Source organism: Heterocephalus glaber, unplaced genomic scaffold (assembly GCF_053883595.1).
Source record: "Heterocephalus glaber isolate CG9 unplaced genomic scaffold, H.glaber_assembly_v1.0 deba00001479, whole genome shotgun sequence".
NCBI lineage: Eukaryota > Metazoa > Chordata > Mammalia > Rodentia > Bathyergidae > Heterocephalus > Heterocephalus glaber.
In genome coordinates, this window is record NW_028258316.1 from 1496525 (window position 1) to 1518132 (window position 21608).

General features: G+C 62.6%; 1 protein-coding gene across 19 annotated transcripts in view; it reads right to left on the bottom strand.

The window, feature by feature from the left end:
* Ccdc187 (coiled-coil domain containing 187) overlaps positions 1-15870 on the bottom strand; it is a 39816-nt gene extending 23946 nt beyond the window's left edge. For 9 of the 19 annotated variants that reach the window (XR_015439716.1, XM_021261685.2, XM_087182670.1 and 6 more), the window contains exons 1-10: positions 15714-15868; positions 12480-12591; positions 10361-10830; positions 8954-9049; positions 7887-7982; positions 5015-5149; positions 3617-4638; positions 3286-3380; positions 403-809; positions 16-103 (exon numbers count right to left, since the gene is read on the bottom strand). Coding sequence is in view for 11 of the 19 variants with exons in the window: in XM_021261685.2 (XP_021117344.2) it covers positions 16-103; positions 403-809; positions 3286-3380; positions 3617-4638; positions 5015-5149; positions 7887-7982; positions 8954-9049; positions 10361-10830; positions 12480-12591; positions 15714-15768 (2576 nt within the window). In the remaining 8 variants the exon portion in view is untranslated. Of the gene's footprint in view, positions 1-15; positions 104-402; positions 810-3285; positions 3381-3616; positions 4639-5014; positions 5150-7886; positions 7983-8953; positions 9050-10360; positions 10831-12479; positions 12592-15713 lie in introns of all 19 variants that reach the window. The other 10 variants (XR_015439722.1, XR_015439721.1, XR_015439719.1 and 7 more) reach the window with 3 other exon arrangements.
* Positions 15871-21608: the final 5738 nt, after the last annotated feature.

Here is a 21608-nt window from a genome sequence, read left to right on the forward strand (position 1 = left end):
CTGGGCAGGACTCACCTCCCCGTGCCGACACCAGGGGCCTGGACGGGAGCCGAGTCTCGCTGCAGCCTTTGCCCCAGCTGCCAGTGTCCCTCCTGCATGGCACCTTTGGAAGGGGACAGATGTCGTGAGGCATCCGCAGGGTGAGGGGCTGCCAGGTCGGGGCCCCGAGTCATTGGGCAGGAGTCCTGGGTGTGCCCTGCATGGGCCCAGTGGAGCCCCCCAGGCCTGTCCTCTGCCATGGGACGCGTCAGGCATAGGACGCCAGGTGTGGCATGGGAACTGTGCTGTGCAGGAGGGCCAGCTACTGTCACCTTGCGCCCTTTCCAGAGAAGAAACTGAGGGGCTGAGGGAGCCGGGGACCCCCCGCCACCCAGGGCCACGGTGCCCAGGCCACAGCCCCACCTTGGTGCTGGCTCTCGGGGCTGCTCTCCAGGTTCCACGGCAGCACCTCCACGTCCAGGAAGTCGTCGTGAGGTGACCCTCTGTCCCCTCTGGGCACCAAGGGCCCTGGGCAGGCCGGGGCGGTGGGCACATTGCTGGGGGCCCCATTTCCACACAGCTTGGCAGTCAGGATGTCGACACGCTGCTGCAGGACGTCGGCCATGGTCTCCAGAGCCTGCAGCCGGGCCTGCTTGTGCCGTGGCTGCAGGGGGCCCGACAGCCCCAGCCGCTCAGCTGCCTGAGGGTCCAGGCAGACATGCAGCCCCCGGGCCTGGTCCTGGAGCCACAGGGAGCCCGGCAAGGAGGTGGCAGACACGGGCAGGGGCGTTTCCGGGTGGTTCCAGGTTCTATTCAGACACAGACAGAAACTGCAGGATGGAAGACAAGAGTGGACGCTGGGCCCAGCCCGGGCACCCTGGGAGACAGGCAGAGACCGTCTATGTGTCCATGGGCAGCTGGCAGACAGACAGGCACCTCGGAGCCCCAAAGTCTGCACCTGCCACCAGGTGGGTGGCCTGTGAGGAAACGAGTCACCCCCCAAAGGGCAAGCCCCACTCATAAAGGGTCCCGGAGTCCTCAAATCCAGGGACAGCAGGAGAATGGAGTGTCAGGGGCCGGGAGGAGGTGTCAGCGTGAGAAGATGAGAGTTCTTGGGTGGCTGGTGCCTGGCGGGGTGGCACACACCTGTGATCCCAGCACTCAGGAGGCTGAGGCGGGAGGACGGCTTCGAGTTTGAGGCTACACAGTGGGCTATACAGTGAGTTCAGGTCCAGTCTGAACTACGCAGTGACACATTGTCTCAATAAAAATTAAAAACTGAAAAAAAGCAGCGGAGGGTGATGGACAGGTCCTAATTCCCGGGTAGGACTAGCAGCTCTGGGGGTCACTGGAGGTGACTTTCAGTGGGGGGCTGCAGGTTACAGCGCAGCGCTGTACATCTCACAAAGCCAGAAGAAACGCTTTGAAAGGCTCCACTGAAAAAAATGATAAAGTTTGAGGCAGCAGTTACACTTAATTGAGTGAAACATTGTGCAATGTATACACATGTTGGCGCATCACATGGTGGCCCACTCATATGCACAATTCTTACGTTTTTATGTTTCAGCTAAAAAGAAATTTAAAATAAAAGCAAACCCAGATGGATCAGGGATCCAATTCTACGGTATACATATTTTAGCACCTTTTTTTAAAGGTTTTTTGAGATAAGGCCTTCAGATCACTATGTAATCCAGGCTAGCCTTGAACTCACAAGGTAGCCCAGGCTGGCTTTGAATTTGTGATCCTCCTGCCTCAGCCTCCAGAGTCCTGGGAAGAATACCTCAATTATTTTTGTCCAGAGTTATATTTTTGGAATTTAAATATTAGGATTTCAGATTTTAGGGAGTTTTGCTCTTTTGAAATTTCAGTATTTGGGCCGGGGATTTAGCTCAGTGGTTCCACCGACTGCCTCGAAAGCACAAGGACCTGAGTTCGAGCCCCGGTACCAAAAAAAAAAAAAAAGGAATTTCAGTATTGGGCATTGTGGCATTCAAGAGTGTACTGTTCAGGCCAGGTGTGGTGGTGCACGCCCATAATCCCAGCACTCAGCAGGCTGAGGCAGGAGGATTGCCCTGAGTTCAAGGGCAGCCTGGGCTACATAGTGAGTTCAAGGCCAGCCTGGATCACAAAGTAAGATCCTGTCTCAAAAAAAAGACTGTTGGATAGTAATGTCTCCGGAAAATGTACATGATGGTGTGACTTATCAGTAACAACACTTTTGAAAGAAGTGTTATAATCTGCGGAGTTATCTTGGGGAGAATGGTTGCTATTGAATTTAATGAGGCAACTGGATTTATTCTATTCCCTGCTGCTGTGGTGCCATTCTCTGGTAATCATTATTGTTTTTACCTAATAAGCTGAACTAATGGCATGAAGGAAAACCTAACTCATGAAAGGTATCATTCTGTTTATTAAAAACTGAAATTTACTATTTAAAAAAAAAAACAAAACTGTTGGGCTGGGGATTTAGCTCAGTGGTTCCGCCATCTGCCTCGCAAGCACAAGGTCCCGAGTTCAATCCCCGGTACCAAAAAGAACAAAATAAAAACACTGTACTGTTCAGGATGATGGCTCAAACCCCCAGGTATGCACCCAAGAGAAATAAAAGTAGGTATTCCAAAGAGTGCATGCCTGGTGTGTTCATAGCGGTAAGAGCCAAAGTGGCCAACAGTGGGAACAACCAGTGTCCAACAAGGAATTCTGGGTAAACAGGGTACGTGTATGAAGGAAGTCCTCAGCCATAGCAGGAATGAGGTCCTGGGTCACAGGACAGCATGGAAGACCATGATGTGGGCAGACAGGACTCTGGATTTTTTTTTTTTTTTTGGTAGTGCCAGGGTCTACCACTGAGCTGCATCCCAGCCCTATTTGTTTATTTACCTACGAGACAGGGTCTACCCAAGGCACACCCAGGCTGGACTCGAGCTTGGATCCTCCTGGCTCAGCCTCCCTAAGTGCTGAGATCACAGGTGTCTCCACCACACCACCTTTAGGGTACCACTTGAAGGAACTACAAGGGTGAGGAGGAACAAGCTGAAAGCTGTTCCCCTGGGGCAGGAGGGAAGGGAAGGGTGGGAGCTTTGAGTGTGGGGTCCTCTCCAGGGGACAGAGCGCCCAGAACCAGGCAGGGTGGCATCCACACCCCACTGTGACACCCAGCTGTGCACCTGAGAGCTGGCGATTTAAGTTCCCCTCTGTGAAAATGGTGGCAAGGTTGCTCCCAGCATCCCTGGGGGGCCGTGCAGTGGCGGGAAGCTCCCCAGGGCCCCTCCCCATCGTGGGCAATGTCTTCCACCCAGCACCCACCTGCCCGGGACCTCCTGGTCCCCCAGCACCTTCCCCGAAGTCACCTTGCTCCACCCCAGCTCGGGGAGCTCCAGGCTCCCAGGGGCTTTCGGGACCTAATGCAGCGAAACCACAGTAAGAGCCCAGGAAGGAGGCCGCAGAGCCCCATCCTGCCCCTCAGAGCCTGCCGGCCTCCTCCTGCCAGTCTCAGGCAGGTTTTTCAAAGCTTTTTGGGCACCTGGGGACCCCCTTCAGGGGCTGCCTCAGCTGGAACCCCAATGGCCCCAGGGAAATACCTCCGGGTTCCCCGGCTGTACCCACACAGGGGACAGCAGTGACCCCAGGCACATACCCCTGACTGTGTGGAGCTGGGGACAAAGGTGACGATGCCAGGGCTGGTCTGGGAGACCACAGGGACCGCCTGGCCCTGCACAGCCTCCCTCTGCTTCCGGTAGACCTCCTGCAGCTGCTGGCTTCTCCGCTCCAGCGCATCCATGGCCGCAACTGCCTGCTGCAGGACCTGCTGCCGCCGCACCTGTGCCTTCTGGTGCATGAAGTCGCGCAGGGCCTTGGAGCTGTGGAGCCGGCCCAGGGGCCCCCGGGGCTGCAGGTGGGGTGGGCACGGCTGTGCCTCAAGGCCCTTCCCTGGCGAGCTCCCCGGCCAGGCCTGCTTGGCTTCTGAGGGAGGGGTGGTGGTGCCTTTGGCCTTGCAGGGGGGTCCGGCCCTATCCAGGAAGGACCCACTCCAGGGGCGCCGAGGCTCAGGGGGAGGTCTTTCCAGAGAGCGCCATGGTCTGGGGACAGGGACTTCCCAGTCTTCTCCATCCACCCAGGCCTGCTGAGGACAGCCCTGACGGGTCAGGGCACTCCAGGGCCGCTGAGAAGAGGGGCTCAGCTCCTCAGGGGGGCGCGGAGGTCTCCGGAAGCAGAGGTCCCATCCTCTGGCTGCGCAGGCCCTCTGAGGACAGGGCTGCCACTCCGCCGAGGTCCTCCCGGGCTGCTGGGGATGGGAGAGGCTGGGCCTGTCTGAGGTGGAGCGTGTCCCCTCCGTCATGATCCAAGAGCTCTTTCGGAAGCCGCCCTGCCTGTGCCGTGTGCTCCGGGGACCCTGCGGGCCCAGGTTCTTTGGCTTCAGCTTTGATGGCCTGTGCTTCCGCCCATCCCCGGGGCCCTGGGCCAGCTCCAGCCCAGCCTGCATTTGGCAGCCGAGGTCTCCTAGGGTGGCCATGGCGCTCTGGATGGATGCCCGCTGGCAGTGGGAAGCCAGGCTGGCTGTGTTCTCGGACACCTGCCGGTCACTGGTGGCCGAGGTGGGCCTGTGTGGCCAGGTGTGAGCCGAGGAGCCCTCGGCTGCTGCAGCCTTCTTGATGTCCCCTGCAGTGACAGGTATGTCGGGCCATTAGGTGGCCCTCTAGACCTCGGTCCTTATCACAGACACACAGAAGCCCTGGGAGGGCAGAGCCACGTCTGGCCACGCTGCCCTCGCTTGTCAGAGCACTGACAGGGACACACAGAGGCAGGGGACAAGGCCACCGGAGCAGCAGCTCCCGTCTGCACTGGTCCCATGGGGATAGCCCTGCCCTACAGTTTTAGTCTTTGCTCCCCAAGCCCCTGCTCAGGGTGGCTGGCAGGTCTAGGGGGAGGACCCAGCTGCCTCCCTCCCCATGGCAGGGACATGGGCGTCTCCTCTCTGTGCCCAGCCCCGGCACTGTGGCAGAGTGGGGCGGAGCCTCGCACAGGCCAGAGGTACCTAATCGCATGGCGGGGCCGAGGTCTCTCCGGGGGCCAGTGCTCCAGAGTGAGGGCCGGGCAGGAGGTGGCCCCAGCAGCAACCTGGCCAGCTGTTGTCCTCTCCTCCAGGCGCGGACACCAACAGACTCGAGATCTTGGACAGAGAGAACATGCACAGCCGGTCCCGTGGGCCTTAGCAAACCTGTGCCCACTCAGCCATCAAAAGACAGAGCTCCATCTCAGTGTGACCACCGGGAGCGGCGCCTTAGCGTCCCTGACCCGCGGTGTCCTCCTCGGTGCAGCAAGGGTGGTCAACCTGCCCCTGACAGCTGTTTGCAGGGCACCCGGCTGGGCACAGGCTTCAGGGAGAAACTTGAGTAGCAACAGCCAGGTGGCCACACCCGGCTGCCCTGCACCTGCTGCATCTGCAGATTCAGGGGGTGCTGGAGTAAGATCAAGGTGTCTCGGGCGTCACCGAGATTAAGCTGCTGTGAAGCTGGTCAGACTCAGAGGCCGCAGCAGGGGTCAGTGAGGCTACAGAGACAAACGACCCACCCATCCTGAGCAGAAAGGGCTCCCTAATAATGCCACATAATCTGCAAGGCTTTACATCATAATCCCAGGGTACTGCCACCAAATCCATCCCGGGCCTGGGGACCCATCCACAAGGACCTAGTAGGGTCTAGAAGCAGGCCCTGGGCTCACACTGGCTTACATACACGTGCTCAGGCCTACCCAGTCTGGCAGCTCTGAGGGCCCCCTGAGTGGTGCCTGGTCCCACTGCCCGCTGCTGGCATGGGGCGGGCCCTCACTGGGGCCTGGGTGCAGACCACATGGCCCCAGCCCAAGCCTGCACATGGACCATCCGGACCGGCTCTGGTGCAGGCCCCCTGACCAGGCTGCTGTCCTGCCTCCCACCATCCTCATCGGCCCCAGGCCTGAAGGTCATCTCCGGGGTCCCGGGCCACAGCCTCTCTGTGGACCAGGACACGAGCCCAGGGAGTTCAACGGTTGTTCTCAGAGGACCAGACCTGGGTTTCAGTCTAGCCCCACTGCTCACCAGCCTGGATCCTGGGCTTCCAAGCCCTAAATGCGGAATGTGCCCCGCAGCACCTCCCGGCGGGGCCACCGAGGGCAGAGGACGGTCACCAGCTTTGAACCCAGCCCTCTCTGCTTTTTAGCTTAGAGCTAGGTTCTCACTGAGTTGCTCAGGCTGGCCTCAAGCTTGCGGTCCTCCTGCCTCAGGCTCCCAAGTCGCTAGGCTCCCAGAAATGCCCCAAAACGCTGGGTGACAGTGCCACCTTCTGGCAGGTGGCCTGGAAGGAGGTCTGGATTCTGCCAGCTCAGCGTGGAGCCCGCGGAGGCTGGCACGGCCCAGCCAGCCACACGTGGGTCTGGCTGGGGGAGTGAGGACCGGATGGACCAGGCCTCTCTGCTGTACCCTGGAGCTGCTCGGCACACAAAACCGGCCACGCCGCCCTCACCCCAGGCCTCCACCACACAGCCAGCTCGCTGTAAGCCCAGCGGAGGGGTTCTGGTCAATAAATGGGTCCTAACGGGCACATTTTTTTTTCTTCTGCTGAGCAGTTTAATGGCAATTAATTTTTTTATGAGAGGATTTTTAATCTGTGGAAATGGATGAAGTCCCCAGGTGCCCTGTCACAGCTCCAGGCCAAACTAATCTATGATAAAAAATGCAAAGCGAGGTGGTGTAATCGGAAATTAAAGATCAGGCCTCATTTTCCCTTGGCCCGGATGGATGAATATTTTATAACTATTGTGATTTAATTTTTTGTTAACTACAGCAAATTTCCAATTCATCCAATTCCCAAGTCCGGTGGCTCTGACCCCTGAACCCGGACTCATCTCTCCTTAGCCCAGCCGTGACTGCGTCGCTGACAGAAACTAATGGTGACCACCGCTGGGCTGACGCGGGCTCACTGTGATGGATGTGGCCGTGGCACGCCCTCCCGACCCCGTGTCAGGCAGCAGGCAGGTCATTTTTCAAGAGAGCCGTTAACCCAAACAAACCAACAAGCTGGGGTGGGGTGATGATGCGGACAGGGGCGCATTCTGTGCATTTGGGGGCCTCCCGTGCCCCACACTCTTTCCAGAGGCTTCTTCTTGACCAGTGTCCCCTCTGCCCATCACCCAGCTTCCCCGCCTCCAGGGCCTGTCACCCAGCAGGGCCTGTACAGGCGCTTCCACCTGAAACCCGAGCTGTGCCCGGGGCAGAGGGCGCTGAGCATGCTGGGCAGGAGCCCATGCTGGGGTGGTGTTGACAGGGAGACTGACACAGGCTCACCAGGTGGCTCAGGAGCTATGCCTGGCCCTGGGGCCCCACGAAGCGTCCTACGAAGCCTCCTCAGCCCCGAGGGGCCTTGTCCTCCTGCCTGGGTCTCCTGCTGCTGCACAGGCATCGAACAGGCCCTGGCTCCGCCTGCCTGAATGGCCCTGGGCAGGCCCCAGAACCCTCCAACCTCAGTTTCCCCACCTGTAAGAGGCAGCACACCTGCTTCCAGGGACCTGCTAGGGGCTCACCCCTCAAGCTCTGAAAACCACACCTACGGCCCAGCACCAGGGTCTTTGCAGGGCCCAGGCCCAGGGAGGGAACCTCAAGTTAGAAATTCCTCTGCCCCCACCTCCCAAGGTCACAGAATAGCTTTCCGGGACCAGTCATGAAATTAAAGGCTTGCACCCATGTGCCCACAGGTGCAGGCCTACAGCAGTGACCCTAGGGACCAGAGGGCTTTTGCTTCATCACAAGGGACGCTGCCCTGCACAGTGCGAACTGGGGGTCCCCGATCCCCACCAAGTGCTGACACCCAGCCAGGCCCGTGGACCCTGGGGATCACATCCTGGGCAGCGGGGCCCCAAAGAGTGAAGCTCACCTTTGCCTTTGGCAGCTGTGCTGGGCGAGGGTGACCTGGGGGCCTTGGCCCTTCTGCAAGATTGGCTCCTGGTCCGCCTGGCTTTGTCCTGGGGAGCTGGAGCAGGAGGAGAGAGGGCCGGCCAGGTGGACTCCTGGTTCCACAGAGTGCAGAGGCAGAGCCCGGCAGGGAGCCAAGAGCCCGCACTGGCACGGACGGAGAGGACACTGGCCGAGCCTGCCCCAAGACCCCTGAGTCCCCCAAAAGACAGATGACCAGAAGGCCGCAGGCCAAGGTCCCCAACCCTGTGCTCGGCCTGGCCCCAAGGCCAGTGAAGCCACTTGTCTCCACGGAAGGAGCAGCACAGGCCCCAGTCCGGCCGTCCTCAGTGGCACACCCAGAACTGGCCGCACACCCCACATGTGCTGTGGCTGCTGCCCAGGGGGTCCCCGGCCACTGTCCTCCACAGCCCCACGGAACACCCTCGCTGCAGATCCCGGGAGCCAAAGGCGTCAGGGCCACCTGAGCTCTGCTCCCAGCCTCCTCCCGGTCCCCAGAGCCTCAGGGGGCCCCTCTCCAGCTTGGAACAGACTCCACCCGGGCTCCCTCAGGCAGAGCTGGCCCCACCCGGCTGGCAGCTGCTGGGGCACAGGACCCTCTGCAGGTTTGCTGAGCAGGAAGCCGAGGCCCCAGCACCCTGTGGAATCCAGGCCAGAGCAGAATGGCCGTGCCCTGGGTCCTGGCATCCCCTGGGGCCCGAACCTCTGAGCCCCCATCTGCCCTTCATCTCTGGGGCCAGGCGTCCATGATGACGGGGCAGTGCCCACCTCACAGATAGGCCAACGAGCCTGGGAGGGGCAGGGCGTGGTGGACATGGGGACGACCCGGCCTCTCGGGGGATGCCCTCCTGGCTCTCTGCCCTGCCCGGCTGCCTGGAGTCCTTCCCCCCAGGGCAGAGGGGGTAGAGCCCAGCTCCAGAGAGGGGCAGCTGCCCCACAGCCACTGGGGCCTCCCCAGCCAGGGTCCCCTGGGCCTCTCCATCCTCTGAGTGGGGCCCAGCATGCAGTGCCCGCCCTGGAGCCACTCACCTGGAGCCTGGTGCTGGGTGGCCCAGGACAGCACCCGGCCCGCACCTGGGGATGCCTGGTCTTCCCCTTGGGTCTCAGGCACGCGGATGCCAACACCTGGAGCAGGGTGAGAGGTATGTGGAGAAGAGATTCTGGCCGGAATCCAGGACGAGGTCAGCCCGGGCACAGGAGCACAGCCTGCAGACCCACAGCACGTGCTGGGAAGTGAGGCTCGCGCCAGCTGGAGCCACACGTGCAGTACCTGGGTGCCCAGCAGAGGGCGCCCACTACAGCCTGGACCACTCACAGGCAGGGAGTCACAGCCCAGGCTTGGAATCCCCTTCACGCAGCCGGGCGTGGTGGTGCACACCTGTGACCCCAGCACTAGGGAGGCTGAGGCAGGAGGATCACAGAGAGCTTGAGGCCAGCCTGGGCTCCACAGTGAGTTCAAGGCCACCTGGACTGCATAGCAAGACCCCGCCTCAGCAAAAAAACCAAAACATCAAAAGAAAAATCCATTTGTGCATTTTTTTTCCAGCTCTGGGGTTGGAATCCAGGGCACACAATTGCCAGGTAAGTGCTCTACTACCGGGCTACGGCCTCAGGCCGCTCCTTTGTTCGTTTCTGTCTGAGGTAAAGCCTCAGTAAGCTGTCCGGGCCTCAGATTTGACACCCTTTTGCCCCAGCCTCCCTACTTGCCGGGATTATAGTTGTGTGTCACTGTGTCCAGCTGATAAATTTTATATGATAAATACTGGTATTATCTTTTTAAAAAGTGGTAACGTCTCCCATCTCCTTCGATGGAGCTAAGCACCTAATTGGGTCCCTACCCCTCACAAGGAGGCTGTTCAGAGAGCTTGACCACCTGACCCTGGCCTGGCCCTGCTAGGAGGGACACAAATGACCCTCAGTCCTGTGCTGGCTTTTAGGGTGCCCCTGGCTGCCGCCGTCTGTTTAAACTCTGTCCATGCCCCTGGCAGCAGGGACAGAGACGAGACCCAGGCTCAGGACACCGGAGCCCTTCCGCCACCCCTCCCTGTCCCCACCCCTCCTCCTCCTGAGCCTGCCTTGTCCTAGGCCAGGCTCCAAAGCCCCCCCATTAGGGTTCAGATCCCTCTTTGGTCTTGGAAGTTGATCAGACCACAGGGCCCACGGCTGACTTGCTCCTCATAGGAGGAGGCAGGGCCTGGGCGCGGCCTGGAAAAGTTCCTTTCCGGCCACCCTGGCTCAGAGCCGGCCCGCCCGGGCTGAAACCTCTGCCAGCTGAGCCAGAACAGACCTCTCCTCCTTTCGGTTTTGGGTGCCAGGTGCCGGGTCCAGCCAAGAGAGAGTGACGGCGATCCCCCAGTCTCCCTGCTCCAGGAAGCTCTCTGGGGCCTGGGGCTCAGCCTGCATCCCCACCGGCCCTACCCCAGAGCTGCCACAGACCTGGGTGTGCAGAGGCTGGAAGGGCAGCTGTCACCCTGCGAATCCTCGGGGCCGCCAGTGTGGAGGTGGAACAGAGGTGCGAGGCGCTGGAGGAGGCTGAGGTGCTCAGGGAGGTGCAGCTGGCCGACCCCCGCGCCTGCTGGCGGATCCGGTCCCTCAGCCGCTCCAGCCGCGGGTCACTCTTTCTGGGCCACCACCGCTGTGGCCGTGGCACCCGGGGTGGCCTCTCCTTCCAGGGCCCATAGGGAGGAGCACAAGACACGTGGCCCCCCGAGGAGCCAGACAGGCAGCCGGAGGACACTGAGCTGGCCCCGTCCCTGGCCTCCTGCTCAGTGGACCAGAAGGCGTCGCCATCATCCGACCAGGCCAAGGGAGGTGTCCCGAGAGCACCTGGCTGCCGGGCCGGCCCAGGCCACTGCAGCAGGGCCACAGCACAGTCCTCGGCCGCAGGCAGACGGAGCCCATCTTCCCTGGGAGAGAGGGACAGACATGGGCACCAGGCTGTGCTGAGCAGGGCATCTCGGCGGAGCCCGCCGTCCCTGGGACCCTGCTCCCTCCCATCCTGGAGGACAGGAGGGTCAGAGAGGGTCAGAGAGAGGTCGAGCTGTGACACCCACCCGCCCTGCTGCTCTCAGATCCTATCCACACCCCATGAGGACCAGCCCAGCGTCCAGGCGGGGACCCCAAGGCTGGAAGGGCCAGGCCTAGTCCCGTGCTGACCCCACGCTGGCAACACGTGCCCCCGGTCCACACTGTCCCTACCTGCACTCTGTGCCAGTCTTTCCGGGGCCCCCTCTTCCCAGAGCCCTGGGACAGGACAGGCCCGGCTGTGGGGCTGCCCTGGAGCAGGGCAGCAGTGCACCCCCCAGGCAGTTGGGCAGCACGCTCAGGATCGGGGTGGCCATGAGGCCGAGTGTGGCGTGGTGCTGTCACAGGGTGACCCGAATGCCTACAGCTGGGCCTGCGTGGGACACCTGGCACTGGGAGCCCCGGATCCTGGCCTGGCCTGGTCCCCTGGCCTGAGTACAAGCCTTCGGGATGGTCACTGAGATGTGGGACAGTGGGTGCGGGCCGCTGGCAGCGGGTAGGGTCTTCCTAAGGAGCTGCCTCCCCAGGGCAGGAAGAATTCCAGGTGGCCCAGCAACACCATAATAACCCCGTGTCACTCATGACAGGGCCTGGGCTCCCACCTGTGCCCCAGATGCTGCCTGAACAGGAGCCCCAGCTCCCTCCCCAGCCCTACCGCTCCTTCAGACACCCTGGCTGGGCAGCATGGTGGGCAGAATCCAGGCTATGGGCTCCAGGCCAGGGGCTCAGCTCCAGCCGCAGCTGACCTTGGGCAGGGAAGCAAGGGGCCGGGCGACTGCCGAGTGCCCCTTCCTTCCCAAGTGTCCCCAGAGAAAGGTGGGGACACCTCGGTTCTAGGTGGCATGGAGAGCACTCGAGGATGTTTGTCTCATTCTGCAGCTCTGGGCGCCCCTGTGTGCCAGGCTGCACTCACCACTGAGCTGCACCTGGTCATCCCTGCTGCTCCTGAAGCCCCTGCACTCAAAGAGGAGGGGCAAATGCCAAGGAATGTGGGGTGCCACCGCCCTGTGCATCCCCTGCCACCTCCCCTCCCTCAGAGCTGGGACCCCCGTGTGCAGAGGACCATAATACTGGTCGTGCCCAAGGCAGGCTGTGAAGCGTTAGCCCCACAATCGGCTTGTTTATAGAAGTGAGTCCGGCTGAAGCCTACGTGCCGAGGTCAGAGTATCTCACACCCAAATTCCGTTCCCACAACTAAAACCTTCAGACTAGAAGGACAATGTTCCTTCTATTTTGTCTATTCTGTTCCTAATTTGAGAATGCTTTGTCTTGTCCTTTATGAGCCTTGTTTACATTAATTTCCATAGAAACTGCAGGTCACCTTTACCCCAATTGATTGCCAATAAAAGTCAGTGCCTGGGACTGGCCAGGGCCTTTGTCAGTTGCACCAGCATTGATTGTCCTGGGCCCCGCTTCTCTCTCCTAGTTCTGTCTCTTAGTGTATTTATTTCTCAGGCCTGCATCACATACTGGGGACTGGAACCTGTCTGCAGGGGTCTCAGACACCCATGTGGCCAAGCAACACCAGTACCTCTGTGGCCAGGTCCCCCTGGCAGCACTGTCCAACTCTGCCTTGTCCGCCCAGCCCGGTGTCCAGTGCTGGCCTGGCTGCTCGACTCCCTTGGGGACGTCACCCCTCGAGGCTGAAATGGAGCAGATCCCTACATGTGTCCCTTGGTGACATCTGCAAGAGGTCAGCAGTCTCCAAGTGTGTGCCCTGGGGCTGTGGGCAGTGACCCGGGTAAGGCTGGATAGGGACTTCCGGGCACTGGCTACCGGGGCAGGCAGCATGGTCCTGTGGGAGGCAGACCCCAGGAAGCTTGAGGATAACAGGATGACCGAGTGGGAGCCTGGGAGCCTGGACAGCTGTGGGCAGTGCTTGAGGATGGCTCCACCTCAGCCTCCCTCCCACTCCTGGGGGGGTGTCCCCAGCACCTGACCACCCACCCACCTGCTCTCCTGCAGACGCTGTGTGCCTGGCTTGGCCCCGAAGCCCCGGCCCCTCTGGCCACCAGATCGCGGCCCCTTTACTGAGGGTCCCCTACTGCTGCTGGGCCTTCAGGTCCCCAGAGCAGCTGAGGCCCTGGTTCCCAGCCCAGCTCCCATACAGGGGAGACCAGAGTCCTCAGGAGCAGGACAGGAGCCAGACTGGACATCCTCTCCTCACTGTGCACCGGGCCCTGCCCTCAGCAGGAAGAGGGCCCAGTGCCAGGCTGTCCCCTCCGGGCACTGGAGGCCCTGACGTCCCATCCTAACGCAACGGAGCAGTCGTGTTACCCACGAGTGCAGAATCCTGAAAACAGATGCCTTGTGCACAGAAAATAAAACCCAACGCCAGAGCTGAGTGGCTGCCCCTGTGCTGGGACACCACCCCCAGTTCCGTCCTCCTCCACACCAGGACACGAGCAGCTCCCAAAGCAAGGTGCCCTCTGCTGGTGGCCAGGCCCTGCACAGCTCACCTGCCCCAGGACAGCGCCTGCTGGGTCTGTCTCAAGGTAGAGGGGGCAGCAAGGCTCCCAGAAGAGCCTGGCAGGGCCAAAGGGCTTCCTGTGAACGAAGCCCTTTGGCAGCCCCACTTTGCTGGCTTGGGGGTCAGCCCATCACATGTCCTGGAGGGTCAGAGGCCAGGATCCCAGAACACCCCTACAGACTGCCACATCCCGGGACAGGAAAGAACAGCTGCTGCTGGGGGTCTCGGGGGTCCCTGGGCCACTTCCTGGAGCCGCAGGGGGACTTGAACCCTCCCTCCCCTCAGACAGTGGGCACAGAGGCCGCCACGCCAGGTGCCCACAGGGACCTCGGAAAAGGCGCCCCTGCCCCCTGCTGGGCCGCGTTTGCCTCTTAGGGAGGTGTCGGGACCTTGGCCCACGTGGTCAGGCTCCTGGGAGGTCAGAAGACCAGGAGCCCAAGGGACACCTTGGTTCTCATCCAGCCCAGACCACCCCCAACCCTACCACTGCCCCCAGGGCAGCTGTGACTTGCACGGGGCCTGGCCACTCCTGCTGCCCTCTGGCAGGGGCAGGCTGGCGGGGCTCCTTCTGGAGCTGGCAGCCGCTCCCCACTCGTTAGTTAGCGACAGTGTTTACCCCTCTCCACCTCACCGAGGGGGGAAGGGCACCACGCCCACCACCCGGGGCCCCAAGGCCTGATGCCACCACCCTCCATGGCGACAGCACTGGGCCTGGGTGTTGGCATGGCACCCAGCCACTTCCGCGTGTGCCTGACGGGGCCTCCGGCTGCCACGGCCCGCCCTGAGGCCACCAGGAAAGGGGCAGGGCCTCGAGCACCCACAGGAGCACCGGCACAGCAGTGTCCAGGGGCTGTAGTGGGTCACACGGGGACGCCAAGTGCAAAGCACAGGCTCCCGCCATCCACAGCACAGCACACAGGACACCTGCAACACGCCACACACACACCAGCTACACACGCAACATGCACACCACCGGGCTCTGCAGAGCCTTCACCAGGGCAGAGCAGCCAAGCCTGCAGCCCGCTGTGCCCTGTGCCCACCAATGCCCCAGCCGGCTGGGTGCCCGGGGCGGGGCCCACACCACAGTGGCAGACACAAAGGCGGAGACAAGGTGACACCAGGGCAGACTGGAGAAGCCTGCTGCGGGGAGGGTGTGTCAGAGGCCAGATGGACGCGCTGCAGGGCCAGGAGAGGCAGATAAATCACGGGGGCAGGTGGCTCTGCCCCGCCTCCTCCCCACCCTCCTGTCCACCCTGGGGCTCAGCCTCCAAGTGGCCCGGCCCAGCCACCCCGGGAGGCCAGCAGCCCCAGGCCCCGGATGCTCCAGCAGGGAGCCTGGCCCTGCCACCTCGCTGCTACCCCTCTGTGCCACACGGGCCGGCCAGGCTGCTGCTCGCCGTGTCTGCTGGCAGAGGCCAGTGTCCCCTAGGCGTGTCCCCTAGGCATGTCCCCTGCGTGACCAGTGCAGTTCGTCGTGGAGACCCACCCTCAGGCCGACCCCCCAACCAGCAGCCTGGGGAGCAGCTGCCCACCCCCGGCCTGGCTGCCCCTGGCAAGAGAAAGTCACCTGGGAAAGGAGCCCTGGGCACAGACGCTGCCACCGGGGCTCAGAGGGGTCACCAGGCCATGGCCTTTGGGACATAGCTCTGGGCTCCCTGCCACAGCTGCCCCAGCCTCCACCTGGCAGACCTGGTGGAGACGCTCCCGGCAGGGCCCGCCCAACGAGCCTGTGCTAGAGGGTGTCCGTGCCCGGCTGGCCTTTCTAACCCCAAGCCTCTCCCTCCCCTGCAGCAGCCTGCGGGGGCCACTGCAAACCGCTCGGAAGCCCACTGGGGCTGGCAGTGTTGGTTTGCTCCATGCTGGGCGGTCCCGGGGACTGAACCCAGGACCTTGCAGATGCTGGGCAAGCACTCACCCCTGAACTCCAACTCTTTCTTTTCTTTTCTAGTTTTTCTTTTGCGACGAGGCCTCTATAAGAGGCCCTGGCTGGCCTCAAACTTGCAGTCTTCCTGCCTCAGACTCCCAAATCTCTGAGATTACCACCAGGCTGCAGTCATTTGAGGATAAGCCAGTGTGTGTGCGGGCCCCATGGTGGGACCTGAGCCCTCCAGGTAGGGAGGGTGGACCTGGCCCGGCTGCCTCAGCTGGACAGGGGAGGAGACCCGTCTCTGTGAGCCTGAGTCCAGGGCAGAAGGAAAGCCTGCGACCTCCCCGCCCACCTCTGCCCTCCCGCCACCCTGCCACCCCAAGGTGCTGGGTAGACAGATGGGGCTCAGCAGCAGCCCTGGCACTTACCCTCTGGACGCCTCTGGGGCTCCCTGTCAGGGTGAGGGCGCTGGGCAGAGGCCATGGCCTGAGATCAGCAGCCCTGAGCCCAGGAGCCAGAGCCGCCACGGCAGGTGCCCAGTGCTGGAGGCCGGGAGGAGCCGCCCCACCCAGATGTTGCCAGAGAAACCCCAAGACATGGGCAGACTCCTCCTCCCTCCCCTCAGCAACCTGGGAACACTATTCCCTTGCCAGGAGCCTCACCTGCGCGCAGGTGTGGGGCAGGGACGCACCTTCACACTGCGGCCCCCACAGAGAACCTCGCCACCCGCCCTGAGCCCTGCCCTGCTGGGGAGGGGTAGCACACACTTGGGACCCCACCCCAGACCTCTTGGCCACCAGGGCAGCACAGGGGGATCCAGAGCCCTGCCCCGGCTCTCCTCCTGGGCCCCCGAAGCTCACAGCCCCCGCAGTCCCCTCCCTGAGATCCTGGCAGAGCCTGGCCCCAGGCTCCAGCAGCCATGGTAGAGGGCACCAGCCTGGAGCGGGGAGGGCACAGGAGACAGCTGAGGCCTGGCAGGTGGTTAAACAGAGGCAGACACTGCCAGGTCCAGTGACTCCGAACTCAAAACCTGCAGAGCCACTCATGTGCTGGCGTGGGGCCATGGGTAAGCCAGGGCTGGCCAGAGGGGCTTCAGAGGCACCGGGCTGCGGCTCTGCCCTTGCTGGGGTGCTGGTCCCCGGACCAAGTGCTGAGAACTTTCCCGTGCGCCAAGAGATCTGAGGGCTTCAACTTGGGGTGCTAAGCAACATGCAGGGCAGGGTTGCTGCTCTCACCCCTGCCCCAGCCCAAATGCAGGCGCCTTGGGTCCAGGAGTCCCCTGGGGACAAGCAGCCTGGCTGTCAGGTCCCCAGCTGTGATTCATCATGTGGCCAGCAGGTGGCGCCCTCTCTGTCCTTGGAGGGGGATCTCTGCCACCCTTGCCCTCCCCAAGTGGGTCCCTCCCACCCCAAAAGCCCTCTTCTTTTGCCAGGAAACTCCTGTAGGTGTCAGGAGCTTGGGGCCTGGGGGAAGCCTGGGCTGTGGCCTGGTCTCTGGAATACTGGGGAAGGGGCCTGTACCCAGAGGCAGCATGGGCAGGGGCCCTAGGCCCCCAGGAAAACCCCTTGGACCAGAGCTGGGCCTCCATGCAAGGCCATACTGGGGCAGCTCCCGTCCTGGGCAGTGTCTGGGAGAAACAACCCTGCAGCCACGGGGGCCCAGCTGTCCTGGAGGCAGAGTGAGGCTCAGGCCCCAACGTCTGGCACCCGGAAGTTCATTCCTGCCCTTGGAGAGGCTCAGGTGTGTGCCAACCCCAGCTGAGTGGGACACAAGTTGACCCTGTCCTTCAATGTCAGGGAAACAGAGAAGCCCACCTACCCGAGGGTTGAGCATCGGATCTGGAACCCAGGAGGAGGAGCTGAAATTCCCCAGGACTTTAGGACCTTCTCCTACGTGGTCCCTGCACCCGGAGCCACACCCCACAGCCGGCAAAGTGAGACCCTGGGGTCGGTGGCAGCCTCTGTGGTTCAGATTGGGCCCTCCGTCCTCACCACCTGAGTTCCTGCCAGACCAGAGACCTGTCCGGCCCCCCCGTGTCCTCCCCCTGAAGCTGGGGAGCAATGCAGCTATGGTGGCTGAGATGGCAGTGTGACCGCCTAGGGGCCCGGGGCAGGTCTGGTGCTGCTGTCCACAGTCTAAAATCATAGGGCAGAGGCCAAGGCCACACTCCCTGAGCCCCAGGCTTCGGAGACCAGGAAACTCAGCCACTTGCTGGGGGGATGGCTCCTTCTCATGGCGACAAACATGCTTTCTGGACCTGGGCTGGCTGCCCTCAGGCCCTCAGCCAGGGCCGCCTCTTCTGCCCCCAGCATCCCACCGGCCTAGGGATCCACTTTCACCAGGGCAAGTGGGTGGGCCTGTGACCCAGGAGTCCTGAGCAGCTGCCCTCCCAGGGCCACGGGAGCAGTGGGGCTCCCAGGAAGCACGGAGACCCCTTGAGGGGGTCAGTGGAGGACACCCCAGCCTCCCGACCACGAGGGCCCCCTCCAACACCAAGAGCCACCTCACCCAGGGCCACGCACTCCCAGGGCAGCTGAGGCCAGGGTTGGGGTGGGGTGGGACAGAGACCTGCCCACCTCGGAGGCAAGGACTCTGGGATCAGCCCACAGCACAGAGCCTGGGTCAGCAGTGAGATGAGGCCTGTGAACAGCCAGTGCCCTCAGCGAGACCTGGGCTATTAAAGAAAGCAAGAAAATACCTGGGCATGGTGCACGTGTCTGCAATCCCAGGACACTGGGAGGCTCAGGCAGGAGGACGGCAAGTTTGAGCCCAGCCTGGGCAGCTCAGTTTCTTAGCCAGGTCCTGTCACAAAATAAAAAATTAAAAGGGCTAGGGATGTAGCTCAGTCAGTGCAGAGGTCCTGGGTTCAATGCCCCATGCTCCAGACCACCACACACAGCGGACTCCTTGCTGTCATGTCAGTGAGGCTTCCGAGAGGTCAGTCAATGCCTGTGGCCAGCCTGGCCCTCCTCAGAGTGGACGTGAAGCCCCAACTTGGACACCCCGGCCTGGATCCGTTCACCGGGGCTCCAGCCTCAAGCCCTCCAGGGCCCCAGGGCTGCTGCAGGTCAGTGGGGGCATTCTCACCTGGGATGGGGGACAGCAGGTCGTTTCCTGAGTAGTGGGTGGCTTCCGAGGGGGACCATGGGGTGCTGGCCCCGGGCCTGGAAAGAGGAGGGTCCTGGCTGGTGTTGATTTTCTCCTGGAGCAGACAGAGTGCAGGGCGGAACTGCTGGAGGTGGCACAGGGGGTGGTCCACAGCAACCAGCAGCTGGTCTGGGGGAACCCCTGGGTGGAGGGAGGAGATCCCTGGAGGCAGGGTGGGGGCGGATCTCCAGCTGAGAGGAGCTGCCTAGCAAGCCCCGCACCCCTGGGCATCCACAGTCAGCAGCCCATCTTGTCCCTGGCCCTCCCAGCAGCCTCTCAGCCCAGTCCAGAGCCCCCCGGCACCCCACAGCTCCAGCACTCAACTCTGTCCTTCCCTAACCCCCAACTTTGAGGCAAAGTGGCCCCTTGTCCGCAGCACCTGCCCCCTCCACTGCTGCGCCCCTCTGTGCCCCTGCCCAGGACTCAGTGCAGACACACGTCCCTCTGGCCCACCCGCTGGCTGCCCAGCATGAGGCTGGCATCAGTGTGAGGCCTGGGGCTGGGTGGATGGCATCGTAGGGCAGTCTGGCTTCCAGGAGAGGAGCCCGAAGGCCACACCGGGCTCCCACGGGTAGGTGGCACCACCGTGTTCTGTGAGCCCAGGGAATGGCAGGTGCCACACAGGGCTGCGTGCTATTCAGAGGCCTGGCCGGTACCCAGCGGGGAATCAGAGCAGGGCTGAGGATGAGCCAGAAGGTGGCGCTGGGAGGCCAGAGCCAGGGCCTCTTGTAACCCCACCACGGTCCCGGGTTCCTGGCCGGCTCCTGTCCCCAGCCTGGTGGCTCCGGAGGCACCTGGGCTCCCTCTGGCCTTGATGGCCACATACAAGGCCCTGCTTGGGGGATGCCTGGCTGCCTGTCCAGGGCTCAGGGCCAGAAAGGATGCGCAACCCAGGGTGGCCAGAGCGACAGTGCAGATGAGGCTTCACAGAGGCCGCTGCCCCTGACCAAGCTCCCCACACCAAGGGCTCTGTGGAAGCACGGCCTCCACCAGGCTCCCGTCAGCAGAGATCAGGCAGGTCCAGGGACCCGCTGTGAGCAGCCGGGATGGGCTAGAGCGGCCCCTGGTGTCCCTGTCTCTGGTGGCCAAGCCAGGACCGCCTCACCGGGTTGGCCTAACCCTCCGCATCGCCCCTCCATGGCACCGTTGCTGAGCCAAGGAGTCTGGACTCACAGCCCAAGGTCCAGAGGGGAAGGGTCCTTCCACCTCCAGCCCTGCGCCCGCCTGGAGTGCACAGCTGGCCCCAGCAGGAGGACGAAGCACTCTCAGGGCCGGATGCCGCCTGCCAGGCCTGGTGGGAAGGTGGCCGTGCATCCACAGGATAGTGGAACCCAGAGCCAGCTGTGCTGGTGACAGCCAGCCCGTGAGGCATCTCTGGCCTCTGCAAAGCGCAAAAATGCATTCCTCAAATTCCAGAGGCCCTGAGTGCAAGTGCGCACAGCGTCTGGGGAGGAAGCACCCTGCTCCAGGCCCAGGAAAGGGTAAGCCCTGGAGCTGTCACAGGGAACTCATCCCACCAACCGGGGTGGGGCCTCCCTGACTCAGCCCCCAAGGCCGCCTCTCAGGACTGTTGCCCCGGGTCTTGGGTCCCCACACATTAGCCTTGGGGGAAGAGGGTCAGTCGGGCCACAGCGATAGGGTGTTGGGTGAAGAGGAAAGACTGCAAAACCAGGAGCCTGCTATGGCCCCGAAAAGCGGGTGCAGGGGTGAGTGGTGCCCCCAAATGTGCATCCGGCTGGAACAGAGCACACGGCCTGTTTGGAAGAAAGGGCTTTGTAGGTGTGACAGGAATCGTGAGATCGGCCTGGCATGGTGGCGCGTGCCTGTCATCCCAGTACGTGGGAGGCTGAGGCAGGAGGATCACAACAAATTGGAAGGTAGCCTGGGCTACATAGCAAGACCCTGTCTCAAAAAACCAAAAAAAGAAAGAAAGAAGTTGGAAAAAGAAGAATCGCGAGATCATCCTAGGTTAGAGTGGTCTTGGATGCCAAGATGCGTGTCCTTGTAAGAGACCGAAGGGGACACAGGGAGGAGAGGAAGCTGTGGGATACGACATTGGGCCTGTGAGGAGAGACACCCTGCTGGGACCCCCAGACCGTGGGCTTGCTCTCGAGGATGGCAAGGGCGCATGCCTGGCTCTGCACGTGTCACCACCCCAGCTCCTGGGCCTCCCAGCAGCCCTGGAGGGGATGGCAAGGGACAGGAACCAGGCAGTGCTGAGCCCAGAGTCTGTTCCCCCACATCGAAGACAGTGGGGCCCCATCGGAAAGAAGCCTCTGCATCCAGGCGGTGGGACGCAGGGTCAGCACAGCCAGAGGGAGGGGGACGGGAGCCTGACTTTCGGGGTAGCAGAGCCCCTGTGCCACCCACACCAAGGCTGGGCTGCTGGGCCCGCCCTCCTCGGGGGCCGAGCCTCAGAGGCTCTGGCCGTGTGTCTCTGAGCATGTCCCCAGCACACAGGTCACTGCCTGCCAGGTGCGGGGCACGGATGGCCGAGGCGAGCCGAGCACGAGCCCCCACCAGGCTGCCGTGGAGCGAGAGCAGGCGTGTTCGCCGTCCACTCCACGGGCTGCAGCTGCCAGCACACACCCCAGGAATGCCGTGTGGCCAGGCATCCCGTGCCGTGGGGGCGTCGAGTTTCCTGGGTACGTGTGTCATCCCCAGGGTGGCTTTCAAGGCCTCACCAGGGGACAGACCTGCCCTGCCCCAGCCCCAGGGACTTGGAGGCCCCAAGGACAGGAAATAGCAGCTGTGAGGAGGTCAGGGGCCTGGGGCAGCAGAGAGGACACAGCCCCGTCTGTGGGCAGAATGGGCCCCTTCCAGGCCAACGAGGCTTTGGAGTGGCGGGGGAGCTGTGTTCTTGTTGCTGAAGTGTGCCCTCGTGTGCGCGTGTGTGCGCGTGTGTGCGCGTGTGTGCGCGTGTGTGCATGCGTGTCCCCACTTGCTGTCCGCTCTTCCCTCCCGGTCTGCAGGCCATCGGTATGGTTGGGCCTGGTCCCCTGCTGGCCGCCTGGGGTGTTCCCAGCCCCCACGCCCCTGGGGGAGGGTCGGGGCCACAGACATCCCCAGCTCCGGCCCTGCCAGCCTCTGGGGCCTGGGGCCACTTGTGCTGTCCTGTGGGCCCCTGTGCTGGTACTGTCCCCGGCTACTCTGGGCCCACACCAGCCTGACATCCG